This window comes from Hemiscyllium ocellatum, chromosome 5 (assembly GCF_020745735.1).
Source record: "Hemiscyllium ocellatum isolate sHemOce1 chromosome 5, sHemOce1.pat.X.cur, whole genome shotgun sequence".
NCBI lineage: Eukaryota > Metazoa > Chordata > Chondrichthyes > Orectolobiformes > Hemiscylliidae > Hemiscyllium > Hemiscyllium ocellatum.
This window is the reverse complement of record NC_083405.1, coordinates 71,977,933-71,996,234: the sequence shown is the minus strand read 5'-3', so window position 1 is coordinate 71,996,234 and position 18,302 is coordinate 71,977,933. Positions and strand designations below refer to the sequence as shown.

General features: G+C 43.4%; 1 protein-coding gene across 1 annotated transcript in view; it reads left to right on the top strand.

Moving 5' to 3' along the window:
* LOC132816073 (contactin-associated protein-like 2) overlaps window positions 1-18,302 on the top strand; it is a 1,374,393-nt gene that overhangs the window by 1,204,173 nt on the left and 151,918 nt on the right. The window contains exon 19 of the mRNA XM_060825502.1: window positions 6,603-6,827. Within this exon, the coding sequence (XP_060681485.1) occupies window positions 6,603-6,827 (225 nt within the window). The remainder of the gene's footprint in view (window positions 1-6,602; window positions 6,828-18,302) is intronic.

The window sequence follows — 18,302 nt, the reverse complement described above, 5'->3', positions numbered from 1 at the left end:
TCTTCAAAGACCCAATTTTAGCCTTAACCATTTTTTTGCCTTTCACATACCTAAAAAAGCTTTTACTATCCTCCTTTATGTTTTTGGCCAGTTTACCTTCATACCTCATTTCTTCTCTGCATATTTCTTTCTTAGTAATCCTCTGTTGTTCTTTAAAAGCTTCCCAGTCCTCCGTTTTCCCACTTATCTTTGCTATGTTATACTTTTTCTCTTTTAACTTTATATGTTTCTTAACTTCCCCATCAGCCACGGCCACCCATGCCTCCTCCCATGATCTTTCTTCCTTTTTGGAATGAACTGATCCTGCATCTTCTGCATTATACACAGAAATATCTGCCATTGTTCCTCCACTGTCATCCCTGCTAAGGTATTGCACCATTGAACTTTGGCCAGTTCCTCCCTCATAGCTCCATAGTTACCTTTGTTCAACAGAAATATTTTCACTTCCGATTGTACCCTCTCCCTCTCAAATTGCAGATTGTAGCTTATTGTATTATGGTCACTACTTCCCAATGGCTCCTTCACTTCGAGGTCCCTGATCAATTCTGGTTCATTGCACAATACCAGATCTAGAATTGCCTACTCCCTGGTAGGTTCCAGCACCAGCTGTTCTAAGAACCCATCTCGGAGACACTCCACAAAGTCTCTTTCTTGACATCCGATATCATCCTGATTCTCCCAGTCTACCTGCATGTTGAAATCCCCCATAACAACTGTAGTAACAATTGTTCAACCCCAGGGCATCAATGTAGACTTCACCAGTTTCCTCATTTTCCTTCCCCCCCACCTTACCCCAGTTTCTAACTTCCAGCTCAGCACTGTCCTCCTGACCTGTCCTATCTGCCAATCTCCCTTCCCACCTATCCAGTCCACCCTCCCCTCTGACCTATCACCTTCATCCCCAGCTCCATCCACCTATTGTACTCTTTGCTACCTTCTCCCCTGTGCCGCCCCCCGCCCCCCCCCCCCCCCCCCCCCCCCCCCCCCCCCACCCCCATCTATCTCTCCACTCTGGAGGCTCTCTGCCTCCATTCCTGACGAAGGGTTTTTGCCCGAAATGTCGCTTTTCCTGTTCCTCGGATGCTGCCTGACCTGCTGTGCTTTTCCAGCACCACTCTAATCGAGACTTCTTGAAGACCATATCCACTGCTGGACTCATGCATTCTGAGAAAGGTTGTTAACTAGAGCTCACTGTCCAGGAATCTCAAGCCCATAAAATCCTATGAAGGCAAGCGTGTAAGATTTACAAGAACAATAACAAAAACAAAAATTGCTGGAAAAGCTCAACAGGTCTGCCAGCATCTGTGGAGAGAAATCAGAGTTAGTGACACTTCCTCAGAACTGCTTTTAGCTGCTGCTAACATTGAACTTGATAGGATTGAAAACAGGGTTTCCAACCAAGATTGGAATATCTGGGTCGTATGTTTTACTTAATGAATATCAAAGCACAAGGGAATATTTTTCCAAATATGCTGTAAAACTGAATTGATCCTAAAGCCAGAATATATCGGAACAGAATTAAGCCATTTGGCCCATTGAGTTTGCTCCATCATTTGATCATGGCTTATTTGTTTCTCAGCCCCAACACAGCCGTTGCTGTAGCCTTTGACAAAAATGTTGCAATGAATCAGTGTATTCCTGGTGTTACGGAAAAGTATTTTTCACTTTTTAAACAAATCCCACAAGACCTCATGTATTCTTTTGGCAAAATTCACAATGAGATCCATAGACCTGTGTAGTGCTGGAGGTGAGCAGGAACATAGTTCGATATTTTAATGTATCAACCTGTTCAGAGATGTTATTACACTTGAACCTAGGCCTCCTGTCTCAGAGGAAGGGATACTACCATGGTACCACAGGAGCATGGTTGGATATCTTTTCAGAGAATCAAGTAATTAAAATCCTTGTCCTAATTGCATGCTTGTAAGATTGCATGCCAACAGTTGTGAGGAAAGAGAAATGTGGTGGCAGAATGTCTGGTGAAGCAATTGAAAGAATCACATGACTCCAGGCTTTTTGCTGTAGCTGCTCTGAGTTCCATTAAATTAGTTGTTCACTTTCTCATTGGAATCAAAGCAATCATGATTAAATACTGTGATTAAACTCTAATTAGCATTCAGACATTATCTACACTTGTTCAGCCCATATATCTGAACACAACGGTCGATAGTTTCTAATAAATAATATATAAATTCCTTCTCATGTTCAGGGTTCCTCATTAGTAGGAATATGTTTTACACTAAAGAATTATTCTTATTATTATTTTGTACTGAGAATACCTTCAGTGAAGCAGCTAAAAACCAAAACAAAGAATCTACTGGTAGCTCATTGAGTTTATTCAGTGTTGTCTCAACATAGAGATCAGAAAGTTCCTGATCTGTGCAAAATAATTTCCATTTGGCCAGAGACAAAAAGTTGCTGTAGTTGAATCAGTGCTTTCAGGTTAACAGAGGTAAAACAGCCAGGATCCCTGCATCTGATTACAATCTGGTGACAGATCAATGGTGCAATGCAAGATAAGGTTTACCATAGACAAGCCGATTTGCCGGTGGTAGCTATGAATGGAATAGATAGGGTAGAAAGGGAAACACTTTTCCCCTGAGTTGAGGGGTTAATATCCAGGGGACACAGCTTTAAGATAAGCAACAGGAGGTTTAGAGAGGAATTGTGGAAAGATTTTTTTTCACCCAGAAGGTAGTGGATATCTGGAAATTCAATTCCTTAATATAGTATTATAGGCACGAACCATTCAGACAATGAAGATTGATTTAAATGAGCATTTGAAACATTATGGGGGACAAGACTGTGGGCCAGGTGGTGGAAAATGGGATTATAATAAAGAAATGCTTGATGACCAGTGCAGATACAATGGGCCAAAGGGCCTTTTCATGTATTGTAAACTCTATGATTGCATGACTATAGGGGTTCACACATGAAGATTGTCATTTGAATGAGATACTCAACAGTGACAAGTTCCAATGAATTATGCCCGAGCACAATGAGCAAAAAATGAAGATAAAGAAAGAATGCAAATAGATCCTAAGAAAATAGTCAAAGTTGAAAATATTGGCCCTTTTTTAGGCCATCTCTGGTGAGGAAATAGATTAGAGGGTGTTTAAAATAGAGCTGCCAGAGCATGAACAATTTCTTGACTCCATCAAGATCCCCCATACCATTTTTCCGTGGATGGGATGAGAAGAAGTTTTGAGTGCAAGTATTGGAAGGACAACCAATTAAGAGCCTAACAAGTTCTGTTAACAGAGACTAGCTTGATTTCCAATCACCACCCATGAGGCCAGTTTAACTGACTGGAAATAATCTCTCAAAGACAGGCTGAAACACCAATGCACCAGGTAGGCAAGGAGGCCTTATTTTATGCCTGAGTGTAATACCAGCCATACGTCACCTTGCACCTCACAGCCTTTCAGAATACAGTGGTGGCCTGGCTAAGCTTTGGAGAGAGAGTCCTTATATTTCAAAGTGCCTTTCCGTCACTTGCTTCCCATTAAACCCTGATGCTGTTTTTGAGCTGGAAGGACTTTGATTGATCCTCCAGCTCAGACAACTTGCCCATCCTTAACTGAGCGATGATACTGCACTATAACCATTAATTGACCACTCCAAGGGAAATCACACTGAATGACTATTTCTGATTCGTGCATGCTTTTAATTAGCATTGTAGTCTAATGGTGCGGTTCAAAAGCACACAGGAAAATCTAGCGTATTGTGGCAACGATTGCTTGGAAACATAGAACAATTATTAATGTTCCATTACTTTAATAATGCAAAATGATCTATTATGAATCGATGGAATTTTAATATAGTCTTGAATAGTTGAAGTGCAGACATTTGACTGACAATACACAAATTTATGGGATAGCTAAAGACACTCATAATGAAGCAATGGATATTGAGAGGGCATTAAATTATTATTTGATTGGAAACAATGTGCAGGATTACAGATAAAAGGCTTGAGATTAGCACAAAGCCAAAGTGCTCAGAAAACGGTATTGACACAGTGGGCTGAATTGCCTTCTTCTGCACCATGATCATATTGTGATTCTATGAACAGTTTTCAGTCATAACAAACCAGTTTATCGTCCCATTGTATTGTTCCTACATTTATATACTGAACTAGGCAAAAGTGAGAACTGCAGATGTTGGAGATCAGAGTCTAGATTAGAGTGGTGCTGGAAAAGCACAGCAGGTCAGATAACATCTGAGGAGCAGGAAAATCGATGCTTCGGGCAAAAGCCCTTCATCAGGAATGAAGGCAGGGAGCCTCTGGGGTGAAGAGATAAATGGAGGGGGTATGGGGCTGGGGAGAAGGTAGCCAATAGTACAATAGGTGGATGGAGATGGGGATAAAGGTGATAGGTCAGAGAAGAAGGTGGAGCGGATATGTAGGAAGGAAGTTTGGTAGTAGGACGGGTCATGAGGATGGTGCAGAGCTGAAAGGTTGGAACTAGGGTAAGGTGAGAGGAGGGGAAATGAGAAAACTGGTGAAGTCCATGTTGATGCCCTGGGGTTGAAGTGTTCCGAGGCAGAAGATGAGGCGTTCTTCCTCCGGCATCAGGTGCTGAGGGAGTGGCGGCGGAGGAGGCCGAGGACCTGCATGTCCTTGGCAGAGTATGAGGGGGACTTGAAATGTTGGGCCCTGGAGCGGTGGGGTTGATTGGTGCGGGTGTCCTGGGGATGTTCCCTAAAGCGCTGTGCAAGAAGGCGTTCCCCCAATGTAAAGGAGACCGCATCGGGAGCAACGGATACAATAAATGACAATGGTGAATCTGCACCTTGAACTATAACAATGTTAGATGTAAAACAAACGTCAATGATTAACACAATAAATAATTTTAAGGAAATTAATAAGCACCTCAGCAGTGTCTTGACATTCACTGTACCCATTGTTGTCTTACAGATGCAGCACACCAGCCATTTTAACCTAATTTGCAGTTGTCACCAAAGGTGAAACTGTGATGTTACAGGATGATGTATAATGCAGAACAATTATAATGAAATCTCATTTTAATTTTAATTAAGGATACAGGTATCCATAAATCACATAAATTGACCATAACTAAAGCAAAAGAGATCATTATCCTGTGGTGAAAATCAAACAAAATGATGATAAATTGGAACAATGCTTGTTATAGATACCTGCATTTTCAAACCTGATATCCTGATATTGGATCCAACCACAAATTGATCCAAGGTCTATTGGGACCTATCTAATTATTTAATTGGATAAAATCATATTGGAGTCTTTTTGAAATTATTCATATTTTTAACATATCTATCATTACAAGCATATGTACTAACCTTCTGCAGACAAAGGTGAAACATAAACACAGGTAATGATTACTCATATGGATTACTAGACATTAGACACAAGAAGACAATAACATACTGAAGCTACATTAGATTGCAGAATCTCGGTTCGAGCAGAAGTAATGATATCATAATTGACTTCAATGCTCTCAAGTTAGGAACAAAGTAAAAGGCACAGGATACAAAATGAGCTGTAATCAGATACATAAAGTAATGAAATCCAACATTCTCCAAAATTAATGGTAGTTTTGTACTTGATTTTCATATCAATATGTATGAATGGAGGGGAAATGTTTATACTGTTTAATTTAGGTGTATTGGCATCATTATAATTTTTGTAAGAGCCAAAAGAAATTCGCAACAAAACTGTTGGTATTTGAACAATCAAACTACCACAGTAGCACTGCTTCTGAATGTAAACTGTGACTTAAATTGAATAGAACCTTCTATTTCAACATTTCAAATCTGTTACTTTTGAAAGCTTGTGATAAATTCATGTTCTTCTGTGAGCACCACATGGGCAGATGTTCTTCTCACTGTACTGAAGCATAAAAAATACTTTTCAACAGTACACACAGCAAAGTCAAATGGGCTATGTTCCAGGATGCAATTCATCTTGCTTCATTTCCTCTGTTTCAGCTAAGCAATTTTTCAAAAAATCCAAGTGCAATAAGCAAACATTTGGCCTATTGTTGATGCCTTTTATAGGCAAAGGAAAAAGAATGGCAGGCTAATAATGATTTCTACTTTAGTCCAACAGAGCATATTCAATTTTGGGGTCTTATTTCTGATCCCTTTTATTGTAACTATGTGATTAATATATGTGATGTTCGGGCAGTTTATAGATTGTGCATCTAACCCAGATTACTGCCTCCCATAATAGTCAGTTGGCTATTTGTCCAACCTTTACATCAGTCTTATATCATAGTCATTCTGCTTTGGAGGTTTAGACAACTACAAACCCAGTTTGCTTCCATTTGATCAAAGAGGCCATCTGTTATGTTTACACATTCACTGTTGGCTTTATGACCTTCAACACAAGAAGACTCATGTTGTATTGCTTCAACACTTAAGGAAAAACCATTGCCATTGACTCAATTGCTGAAAGTAGGATAAAAGAACAGTGAAGTACTTCCATTGGTAATCACAGTATTTGGCATGTCATGATTAACTATTTGATCCTTGTTTCTTTGATAGAATGCAGCTGATGTTTTGCTTCTGCTACGTGTAAACTGCTTTCATAAACTGCTTTCTAACATCAATTACTTTTGCAGATGTCGGTGGGTTTTTTGAGGCTGGGACCTGGATACGCTACAACTTCCTGTCTCCTATTGACATTCCTAAGGACTTCAAGAGTGCACCACAGCCAGCAAACCCCAACCTTACCTTGACCAAAGAGGACTTGGTTTTCAGTTTCAGCACGACAAACACGCCCAGCATTCTCCTGTATATTAGCACCTACTCCCCGGATTATATGGCCGTGATTCTGAAACACAATGGTGAGATGGTGACATCCTATTTTATAACTCTGCTTATAATTTTAAATGTGTGCTTCATGTATAATTTGAGATTTGTACAATGCTTTCAATATCTTGGTATTTGTTAATTCTATTTTAAATTTGAATAGCTATGGCTAACATTGTGTGAAATCTGCATCAAGTGCAAGTAATAACATGTTTACACTAAACAAGTGGCCCTCAGTAAGCAGTTTCTTGGGTTAGAACTTCCAAGTTAAGCCATTGAGAAATTCAAACAGGTAGCTCTATTCTTCAATGTAGAGTGCACACTGTTCCTATGTATAGCTCAATTCATATGCCTAAATTCAATGAGCTTTAACATAGGTGACAAAAAGCTAAGCTTGGGTATCTTAAAATATGCTCAGCAATAATAGTGAAGAATGACCAGTAAAAACAGCAGATAATCTTCCGGTCGCTAATTCAGAAAGAATCACCCTACCTACAGGATGTGGCTACTTTCAGCCACAGACACTTTCCTCTCTGTACCTCAACATCAAGCACTGAATATTTGAACATATTTTCTCATGTTCAGCTTCCAAGTTATTGTATTCCAGGGCAAATGGAAACAGAGGGAGGAATCTTCATTGGCAGCAGAGTCTTTCTTGTTGGTTACAGAGCTAGCAAGAGGCCCACACTGCATCTTCCATGGAAGGCCTGATGGATCTTCTGCCAGTCAGGACATTAAAGATGAATTTCAGCCTCATAGAATTATAGAGGGGTTAGAGCACAGAAGGCATCATTCAGCTTGTCACAATGTATCTACTCTCTGCCAACACAGCAAAAGTTTACATTCCCTGCCTTTTCCTCATCGTTATGCATTTTTTAATCTCTCTTCAGATAATTATTCTTTCCTCTTTGAAAAGATCTGATTAGCGCCTCGACCACCATATTTCTCAAACAGTGTGTTTAAAATTCGAACCACTTACTATGTAAGCAAGACTTTTCCCTTGTTGCTGTTGCCTCTTTTGCCTGTATCCTTAAGCTAACATCCTCTGGTTCTTGACCTTTCTGCCAATGACAGCAGTTTCACCCTGTCTGTTCTGGTCAGGTATGATATGATTTTCAGATCAGGAGCAACTTGCTGCATTTTTAATGTATCTCCACTGGGCAACAATGAATCCTGTTAAAGAGGACACTTTATTAACCGCAAATCTCACCTAATAAAAATGCATCTTCATATCTTACCATGCAGGTCTGGTGAAAAGACTGTAGTTATGTCCAGCAGAAGGGTGTTGGATCCCGGGTTAGTGAGTGCAGTGCCCAGGGGTGGGGTTGGTTGGGTCCCGGCAGCACAGGACAGATGCCGCATTCTGTAGGGAGAGAGCTTGTATCAGGTCCCAGACAGAGGGGGTTGTATGGGGTCCCGAGCAGAGGTGGGGGTTGTCAGATCCCAGCCAGAAAGGAATGCATTGGGTCCAGTAGCAGGTGGTCCCAAGTGGAGGTTTGTCAGGTCCAGTGACAGGAAAGGGGTTGTGGATTGTTCCCAGAGGAGAGATTAGTATTGAGGTCAGTGGCAGGAGTCTAGGATTGAGGAGTGCTAGGTGTAATGGTGAGGTGAGCATTATCAAGTGAATGTTTGGGGGTGTTGAGGTTTATTTGAGAGGGGGTTTTGGTAAGTTGAGAGTCAGTTTAATACTTAAACAGAAGTGACACGAGTCACCTAATGTTTCTGACTGACTATTTAGTTAACTGCAATAGAACCTTCCAAAAATCTTTGAATTAAATGGAAATATCTGGCTGTTCCCAGCTGCAGGAGATTTGCTCATCATAATATTCAATTTCCCAGGCAATTCCCTCAGTATCTGCTCTGACATGGGTTCTGCAGGGTCCTGATGTGCAACTCCCAGCTATGCTGCACAAATGGCCATTGGAAATTCCAGACCATTATTTCTAGAAGTTTCCCTACCACCAAAGTAAAACGGACTGGTCTTTATAGAATCACAGACTCCCTACAGTACAGTTAGAGGCCATTCATTCCATTGGGTCTGCACAGACCACCCAAAGAGTATCCCACCTCAACCCCTGTGCCCATAACCCCAATTTACCATGAGTAATTCTCCTTAGTTTACAGCACCCTAGACACTATGGGATGATCTAGCATGGCCAATCCACATAACATGCAGATCTTTGGACTGGGGGAGGAAACAAGAGCATCCAGCAGAAAACATTTGCAAAACATAGGAGAACGTGAAAACTCCACACAGGCAGTCACCCAAGGCTGGAATCCAACTCAGGTCCCTGGCACTGTGAATCAGCAATGTTAGCCATGCCTCCATGCCATGCAATTACTGGCCTGATTCTTACAACCTTTTTTTTTGAACAATGACTGAAGTCCTCCAGCTCTCTGACACCACCCCAAACCCAGGGGAGACTGAAAGATTACGCCTATACCTGTTATTTCCACTCTGACTTCCTTCAGTATCCTTGGATACATCTGATCTGGCTCAGATGTCTTGTCGGCTCTGACTAACAACAGCTTATCCAATATCTTCCTATTAATTTTGAACATTGTAGTGACTGAATTTCTTCCCTGTCACCATGGCTTGGGGAGCATCTGCTTCTTTGGTAAAGGTGGATGCACAATATTAATTTGATATTTGAACCATGCCTCTGTCTATGGTTTCCTAACGTTCAACTAACCCTGTATCCATACCATCACTATCCATTTGTTCCACGGACTTCCACTTTGCTGACAAAGCAGTTGTGTGACACTTTATCAAACACCTTTGGAAGTCCACATACACCACATCATCTGCAATAGCTTCACCAACTCTCTTTGTTACTTCATTAAAAAATTTAAAAAGATAGTTTCCCTTGAAATTGTGAATATGAGAAGTCTGTGGTTCAGCTGTAATCTGTTTTCCATAATGACACAAAGGAGGATTTCACCTTGTGCCCATAATGGGTGGCAGAATTGATGTGGATGAAATAACTCCAGAGTAAAAAATGAGGTCTGCAGATGCTGGAGATCACAGCTGCAAATGTGTTGCTGGTCAAAGCACAGCAGGGCAGGCAGCATCTCAGGAATAGAGAATTCGACGTTTCGAGCATAAGCCCTTCATCAGGAATGAGAGAGAGTAGCCAAGCAGGCTAAGATAAAAGGTAGGGAGGAGGGACTTGGGGGAGGGGCGATGGAGGTGGGATAGGTGGAAGGAGGTCAAGGTGAGGGTGATAGGCCGGAGTGGGGTGGGGGCGGAGAGGTCAGGAAGAGGATTGCAGGTTAGGAGGGCGGTGCTGAGTTGAGGGAACCGACTGAGACAAGGTGGGGGGAGGGGAAATGAGGAAACTGGAGAAATCTGAATTCATACCTTGTGGTTGGAGGGTTCCCAGGCGGAAGATGAGGCGCTCCTCCTCCAGCCGTCGTGTTGTTATGCTCTGCCGGTGGAGGAGTCCAAGGACCTGCATGTCCTCGGTGGAGTGGGAGGGAGAGTTAAAGTGTTGAGCCACGGGGTGATTGGGTTGGTTGGTCCGGGCGGCCCGGAGGTGTTCTCTGAAGCGTTCCGCAAGTAAGCGGCCTGTCTCACCAATATAGAGGAGGCCACATCGGGTGCAGCGGATGCAATAGTTGATGTGTGTGGAGGTACAGGTGAACTTGTGGCGGATATGGAAGGATCCCTTGGGGCCTTGGAGGGAAGTGAGTGTGGAGGTGTGGGCGCAAGTTTTACATTTCCTGCGGTTGCAGGGGAAGGTGCCAGGGGTGGAGGTTGGGTTGGTGGGGGGTGTGGATCTGACGAGGGAGTCACGAAAGGAGTGGTCCTTGCGGAACGCTGATAGGGGAGGGGAGGGAAATATATCCTTGGTGGTGGGGTCCGTTTGGAGGTGGCGGAAATGGCGGCGGATGATACGTTGTATGCGGAGGTTGGTGGGGTGGTAGGTGAGAACCAGTGGGGTTCTGTCTTGGTGGCGGTTGGAGGAGCGGGGCTCAAGGGCGGAGGAGCGGGAAGTGGAGGAGATGCGGTGGAGGGCATCGTCGATCACGTCTGGGGGGAATCTGTGGTCCTTGAAGAAGGAGGCCATCTGGGCTGTGCGGTGTTGGAACTGGTCCTCCTGGTAGCAGATGCGGCGGAGACGAAGGAATTGGGAATATGGGATGGCGTTGACGAAGGAATTGGGAATATGGGATGGCACCTGGCACCTTCCCCTGCAACCGCAGGAAATGTAAAACTTGCGCCCACACCTCCACACTCACTTCCCTCCAAGGCCCCAAGGGATCCTTCCATATCCGCCACAAGTTCACCTGTCCCTCCACACACATCATCTATTGCATCCGCTGCACCCGATGTGGCCTCCTCTATATTGGTGAGACAGGCCGCTTACTTGCGGAACGCTTCAGAGAACACCTCCGGGCCGCCCGGACCAACCAACCCAATCACCCCGTGGCTCAACACTTTAACTCTCCCTCCCACTCCACCGAGGACATGCAGGTCCTTGGACTCCTCCACCGGCAGAGCATAACAACACGACGGCTGGAGGAGGAGCGCCTCATCTTCCGCCTGGGAACCCTCCAACCACAAGGTATGAATTCAGATTTCTCCAGTTTCCTCATTTCCCCTCCCCCCACCTTGTCTCAGTCGGTTCCCTCAACTCAGCACCACCCTCCTAACCTGCAATCCTCTTCCTGACCTCTCCGCCCCCACCCCACTCCGGCCTATCACCCTCACCTTGACCTCCTTCCACCTATCCCACCTCCATCGCCCCTCCCCCAAGTCCCTCCTCCCTACCTTTTATCTTAGCCTGCTTGGCTACTCTCTCTCATTCCTGATGAAGGGCTTATGCTCGAAACGTCGAATTCTCTATTCCTGAGATGCTGCCTGTTCTGCTGTGCTTTGACCAGCAACACATTTGCAGAAATAACTCCAGAGGCCAGCATCCCATTACCAAATCATCCTTTATTTACACATGAACAGTGCTTGACTATCGTACTGCCTCATAAAGAGTTAGGCCCCAGAATATCAGTATCAGACTCTATGATTGGACCAGATTAGCAATCCAATCAGAAAACTCATATTCTGAGATGGCCAGCTTGTTACTGTCACTGCAGTGGATACATCTTCAGTCACTGGTATCAAGCGTAAATGACTAAACCTAGTTCTATCGAGGTAAGCACTAGTTAGCTAATCATACATTCCAGTTCCTTTCAGCAAAACATTTTGTGATCACAGTTGTAAAGTTTTACAAAAGTTCTGTTGTTGTGCTTCCTAATTTTTTGATTAATTGTTTTGACTAAAGTCCAAACTGTGTACAAAATCAATTCACTCTCCAGCCAGACTTAAAATCTGTTTTGAAAGAAATTGCCATGGTTACAGAACTACTTAAAAGTTGACTTTTAATTTCAGACACACAGAACAACCCACAATTTTCTAGCTGAAAAATGAAATCCAAGTTTATTGCAGCTAATATTAAAATGATAGATTCGTGTTCCACAATTTACATCATATTATACAGGACATAAAGAATAAAATATGCACATTGTTATAATAAGTAGTGTGATACGTAAGTGGCACAAACAGAATGATATCCTGAGTATATTCCTTTTGCAGTTAGTTGCAAAATATTTTTTTGCAATTTGCCTTCAGCCATTTGCTAATAAATTTCCAGTGAGATGCTTTCAGGCAGGATTAGGTAAGAAAACAGAGGCAGATAGATTAATCAATATTTATGCAGAATAGATTAATCATGAAAAATAAAACACATAAGGAGAAAGATCTAGAACCGGAAATGAGAGAAGAGAAAACTGAAACCAGAGAGAGCAGTATTAATAATATCATGTGTAAATTAAGAAGTCTAATTTGCTAGTTTTAAAAGTATAATACTACTATTATTATAATATTGGTCAGCATAGACAAGTTGGACTGAAGGGTCTATTTCCGTGCTGTACATCTCTATGATTCTATGACTCTAAGTCTGTCATTGTCCCAATGCTATGTAAGACTGGCAGACCCTCTGTATAGTTTCACAGAGATTTACATGGATTCAAGCAGTTTTTGAGCAAAATAAAATTTAATTCTGCAACAACAAAGCACCCCCCACACTCACACCAACACATGCACCCTCTCACCCTATCACACTCACACACACACTTAACCAAGCTTACACACACACACACACACACACACACACACACACTTTAACGTGCACTCATACCCACACACACACTCACATGCACACTCAATCTGTCGCTCCTACCTGCACACATGTAAAAGCTTATGGGATGAATTTGTTTTTGTACTTTGCAAATTTTGACTTGTTCAACTTGTTCTTCACATTTAGAAAGGCATGATTTTCCTGCTTGTGGACTAAACATTTTTTTATCTTGATATCGTAGTTGAGGACTTTCTTGAGTTATTTGTTCTGTCAAACAAGGTACCTACTTTGAGTCTATGTGTAACTGACAGGGTGGTTTACTCTCCTTCCTTTCACTTTTGAAAAATATCAATTATAAGAGCAATTTATATGGAATTATGGATGTTATGAGTCCATTCTGAAGGCATTTAACCCTAAATTGGATTTTTGTCAATTCACCGACAAGTGGTTTTGCCATATGTTTATTTAATTATCCAAACCAGTGAAAGCCCACATATACTTTTATGATTCATTTCCCCAAACTACTTACTTGTGTAAAGCTTGTTACATTTGTGTTTAATGGAAAATAGTTTGCAACACAGGCAATTCTACAATATAATTAGATGTGAAGATTTGCAAGTTTCCAAATTCTGAAGTTTATTATTTATCATTTTTAAATGGAGTATGCATCATCTGTTGCCGTTTGCACATTCCTTTTAGTATCAAATAATTGCTAGTATTGGGTACTTTTATCATCAGGAAGTACAGCACTGGCATAATCTGAGCACATAGTGCAGTGTAAATTATGTAGCAACAGTTTGTGAAAAGAAATTTAACCTGTTAAAAATTGCTAAATGTCACTGAATAGACTAAAATGAGTGCATCTTTCTGAAAAGAATTCACACCACAAATATCTCTCAAATATCTGAAATAGTTTCTCTAAAAATTAGTTCTCTTCCTGCTTCTTTTAAAACTGCCATCTTATGCAAGGATGTACCATTCAATGGACACTCAACATACACAGGAACCATACCTCAAAGTAAGCCTGTGTGCTGAATATAACAAAACTGGTGTCATGAAATTTGTTGCAGCTAAATCCACATCCGCATTAAACCCAATCCTGCCTCGAATGTGGTATATCTATCTAGAAGCATTTTTCAGTGAGGCTCACTGAATAGCACATGAGATTGGAAGCCTTGTTTGGCTATTCCCTTCCCTCATCTAAGATGCTGAGTTTAATTGTAATGCCATTTCACAGTGGCTCAGTGGTTAGCACGGCTGCCTCACAGCACCAGTGTACCAGGTTCAATTCCAGCCTTGGGTGACTGTGTGGAGTTTGCACATTCTCCCAGTGTCTGCGTGGGTTTCCTCTGGGTGCTCCGGTTTCCTCCCACAGTCAAAAGATGGGCAGACCAGGTGAATTGGCCATGCTAAATTGCACCATAGTGTTAGTTCAATTAGAGGGAAATGGGTCTGGGTGGGTTACCCTTCGGAGGGTCGGTGTGGACTGGTTGGGCCAAAGGGCCTGTTTGCACAATGTAGGGAATCTAATCTAATCTTCAAATTAGTACAGACCAGCAAAACTGGTGAATTTCTGATCTAACTCCGTACTATACTGAACAATGAACCTATTATTACAGTGATTAGGATGCTCCTTTGAATCCACTTTCTGCAATTGCTCGTGCCCAGTCAGAACTTCTTGGTCAGATTTCTTTTGTGAACCTATGTCTGGATGCCAGGCTTCAAAGATTAAAGAGAGAAATAATAAGATTCAGAGATTGCACTTGAACCTGTTCATTTTCTGAAACCTGCAGCCTGATATTTGGGAGATAGATCAGACTATATTAGAAAGCTGTCGTGTCATCTCTCAGATCTGGCTTTAATTTCAGGTTCCACTGATGGGATAGGAAATGGATGTGATGCCCTTATTGGCTACAAGCATCCTAAGTGAAGAAAGATTTGAACAGTTATGAGCACAAAAGGTGTCAACAGTAGGTTTATAAGCCTAATGAGAAATTACCAAAACAATGCAGTAAGTGTTGAAACATGCTTTTAACTAAGTAAACTGCAAGCTGGCCTTTCAGAGTGTATATCCAAAAGAACATCTACAAGGCACAAGTTAGGAGTGAGATGGAATGCTCTCTACTTGCCTGGATGGCTGCAGTTCCAACAATATTCAAAACGCTTGACACCATCCACGACAAAGCAACCCGCTTGATTGGCACCACATCTACAAATGTTCAATTCCTCCACCATCAGCGTTCAGTAGCAACAATGTGGGCTATCTACAAGATGCACTGCAAAAATTCACCAAAGATCCTTAAACAGCATCTGCCAAACTCACAACTGCTTCCATCTAGAAGGACAAGGGCAGCAGGTACTTGGGAATACCACCACCTGCAGTTCCCCTCCAAGCTACTCACCTTCCAGGCTTGGAAATATACCGCCATTCCTTCACAGTCAAATTCCTGAAATTCCCTCCCTACTGACATTGTGGGTCAACCCATAGCAAGTGGACTGCAGCTATTCAAGCAGGCAGCTTACACCACCTTCTCAAGGGATGGGCTATCAATGCTGGGCAGCCAGCGACACCCAATTCCCACAAATTATTTTTAAAAAACATTGACTGGATTAAGCACTACCAAGTCCAAGCACAAAAATCTGGAGTGTCCTTGGCTCCAATTAACTGGCTTGCCTTATTTTAATTTTTTGGGCATTTGGTATGAGGCGAAGTAGATTTCTATTAATCTATAGATGGAAGACCCACTTCACTGAGATGCAGACCAATTCAAAGCCAGCAGCTCTGTGTCATAACAGGATCAGTGGTCAATGCCATTACTATAAGAGACCCAGTAGAAAGAAAATCCATGGATGACCCCAAAAGTAGGTACATCTGGAATCTCACTGGGACTGACCATTTATGCCCTGATGAGGGTTTTGTGAGTCATGTTGGATAGGGTTGGGGGAGAGGGCATGATGGTAGGTGGTGTCAGTATGGAGAGCAAAATCTGTGGGACAAGGGGACCTCAACTGGCACTGGAGTGTGGAAAGTAGTCAGCAACTAGCAATCTGCAATGTTAAACCTGCTGGGCTACCCAATAGATATAGGGACCTTCTTCAATGAATTGAAGGAGGAATGAACCCCATAAATGGGCACTAATTGCAGCACACCCAATCCTTTGCCCACTGCCTGTCAAATCATAGTGTGGATGGCTGGCAATTGGCAGCACTCGGCTGATGGCAAGGTGCCTGGATTTACAGGCTCACCCATGTGTATTCCTATTCATAAATGACCCATATATGTCAGCCCAGAGAAATGTTTAAGTTTAGGAAATTACTATAAAGCCATAAAGCACACCCATGTTCTCACCAGACCCTGAGATCTGTGAAGTAGAAAATTTATAAATGGTGGCCAACATTTTTTTTAAACATTCTCAACACCAAAATTGTGGAATCTGGTCATGCTGAACACATAATATGTGCACATTCTAGTCCTCACCCTGGTCCTCACCCTGAACAACTTCTCTTTCCAATCCTCCCACTTCCTCCTAACCAAAGTAATAGCCATGGGCACCCGCATGGGCCCCAGCTATGCCTGCCTCTTCATAGGATATGTGGAACAGTCCATCTTCCGCAACTACACTGACACCACCCCCACCTTTTCCTCCGCTACATCGATGACTGTATCGGCGCTGCCTCGTGCTCCCACGAGAAGGTTGAACAGTTCATCCACTTTACCAACACCTTCCACCCTGACCTCAAATTCACCTGGACCGTCTCAGACTCCTCCCTCCCCTTCCTAGACCTTTCCATTTCTATCTCGGGCGACCAAATCAACACGGACATTTACTATAAACTGACTGACTCCCACAGCTACCTAGACTACACCTCCTCCCACCCTGCCCCCCCGTAAAAACGGCATCCCATATTCCCAATTCCTTCGTCTCTGCCGCATCTGCTCCCAGGAGGACCAGTTCCAATACCGTACAACCCAGATGGCCTCCTTCTTCAAAGACCGCAATCTCCCCCCAGACGTGATCGACGATGCTCTCCACCGCATCTTCTCCACTTCCCGCTCCTCTGCCCTTGAGCCCCGCCCCTCCAACCGCCACCAGGACAGAACCCCACTGGTTCTCACCTACCACCCCACCAACCTTCATATACAACGTATCATTGGCCGTCATTTCCGCCACCTCCAAATGGACCCCACCACCAGGAATATATTTCCCTCCCCTCCCCTATCTGTGTTCCAAAAGGACCACTCCCTCCGTGACTCCCTCATCAGGTCCACATCCCCCACCAACCCAACCTCCACTCCCGGCACCTTCCCCTGCAACCGCAAGAAATGCATAACTTGCGCCCACACCTCCTCCCTTACTTCTCTCCAAGGCCCCAAGGGATCCTTCCATATCCGCCACAAATTCACCTGCACCTCCACACACATCATTTATTGCATCCGCTGCACCCGATGTGGCCTCCTCTATATTGGGGAGACAGGCCGCCTACTTGCGGAACATTTCAGAGAACACCTCTGGGACACCCGGACCAACCAACCCAACCACCACGTGGCTCAACACTTCAACTCCCTCTCCCACTCCACCAAGGACATGCAGGTCCTTGGACTCCTCCATCACCAGACCATAACAACATGACGGTTGGAGGAAGAGCGCCTCATCTTCCGCCTAGGAACCCTCCAACCACAAGGGATGAACTCAGATTTCTCCAGTTTCCTAATTTCCCCTCCCCCCACCTTGTCTCAGTCGAATCCCTCAAACTCAGCACCGCCTTCCTAACCTGCAATCTTCTTCCTTACCTTTTCGCCTCCACCCCACTCCAGCCTATCACCCTCACCTTGACCTCCTTCCACCTATCGCATCTCCAACGCCCCTCCCGCAAGTCCCTCCACCCTACCTTTTATCCTAGCCTGCTGGACACACTTTCCTCATTCCTGAAGAAGGGCTTATGCCCGAAACGTCGATTCTTCTGTTCCTTGGATGCTGCCTGACCTGCTGCACTTTTCCAGCAACACATTTTCAGCTCTGATCTCCAGCATCTGCAGATCTCATTCTCTCCACATTCTAGTTATAACCTTATTTTGAGCTACACTCAACTTGTGAAGTGAAGATTGTCGTAGTAAGTACAGGGATGACAACTGTTGGGACAGATCTTCTGTCCCCGTGTTCGTTTGGAGAAGCGAGACACCGGGTCTGATTAAAAGTATAAACAGGTTTAATGAGAGAGAATCGTACACAGTACAGTGAGGTGTCTAGCTCACTGGAGAAGGTGCGTTCTGCCTATATTTTAATTTGTCTATCCTTTTGTTCTCTCACATTCCAGAGTTACATCCTTATTTGGTAAAATGCAGAATTTTGGTATGTCATTGGTTCTCACCTG